The 503-nt window shown below is 67.4% G+C and overlaps 1 protein-coding gene across 1 annotated transcript in view; it reads left to right on the top strand.

Moving 5' to 3' along the window:
* NECAB2 (N-terminal EF-hand calcium binding protein 2) overlaps positions 1-198 on the top strand; it is a gene marked incomplete at its 5' end in the record, with an annotated part of 38,192 nt that extends 37,994 nt beyond the window's left edge. The window contains 1 exon segment of the mRNA XM_010010833.1: positions 170-198. Coding sequence (XP_010009135.1) covers positions 170-198 — 29 coding nt within the window.
* Positions 199-503: the final 305 nt, after the last annotated feature.

Raw genomic sequence — 503 nt, 5'->3', positions numbered from 1 at the left:
GTGTCCTCTGGCGTGGCTGTGGTAGGTAGGGGGGTGTGCCGCCCGCGGGGGGGGCACAGGGACCCGGGGCAGCCAGCACCACTCTCACTGTGGGGAGCAGAGGTGGGAGGGGGGGTCAGGGTGATGCAGGGCTGCACAGGGGTGACCCTCTGGTGCTGTTCCCCTGCAGCCGCCTGGTGCACCCTGAGCCGAGAGTGACCGCTGGTGCCTGCCCCGCTGTGGGGTGGCCATGACCCCTGTGTGGGTCAGAGTGACCTGTCTGCAGTAAAGGAAACCCCTGTGTGTGTCCCCAGCACCCCATAGGGTCCCCCTCCCCAGCTATGCCATCACCTGAGTCAGCTCTTCCTGGAGTGGGGTGGGCTGTGGGGAGGTTCCTCCCACAGGGTCTGGGGGGGTGTATCCCAGGGCATGGGTGGGCAGGGAGTGGGAGCTGGTGAGGAGGAGGAGGGGTGGGAGCAGGAGGCTGAAGCCCCCCCAGGAGGTAAATTGGGGTCCCCCTAGTA

This window comes from Nestor notabilis, unplaced genomic scaffold (genome assembly GCF_000696875.1).
Source record: "Nestor notabilis isolate BGI_N333 unplaced genomic scaffold, ASM69687v1 scaffold14463, whole genome shotgun sequence".
Lineage (NCBI taxonomy): Eukaryota > Metazoa > Chordata > Aves > Psittaciformes > Psittacidae > Nestor > Nestor notabilis.
The sequence above is the reverse complement of the archived record's forward strand: the minus strand, read 5'-3'. Positions and strand labels throughout refer to the sequence as shown.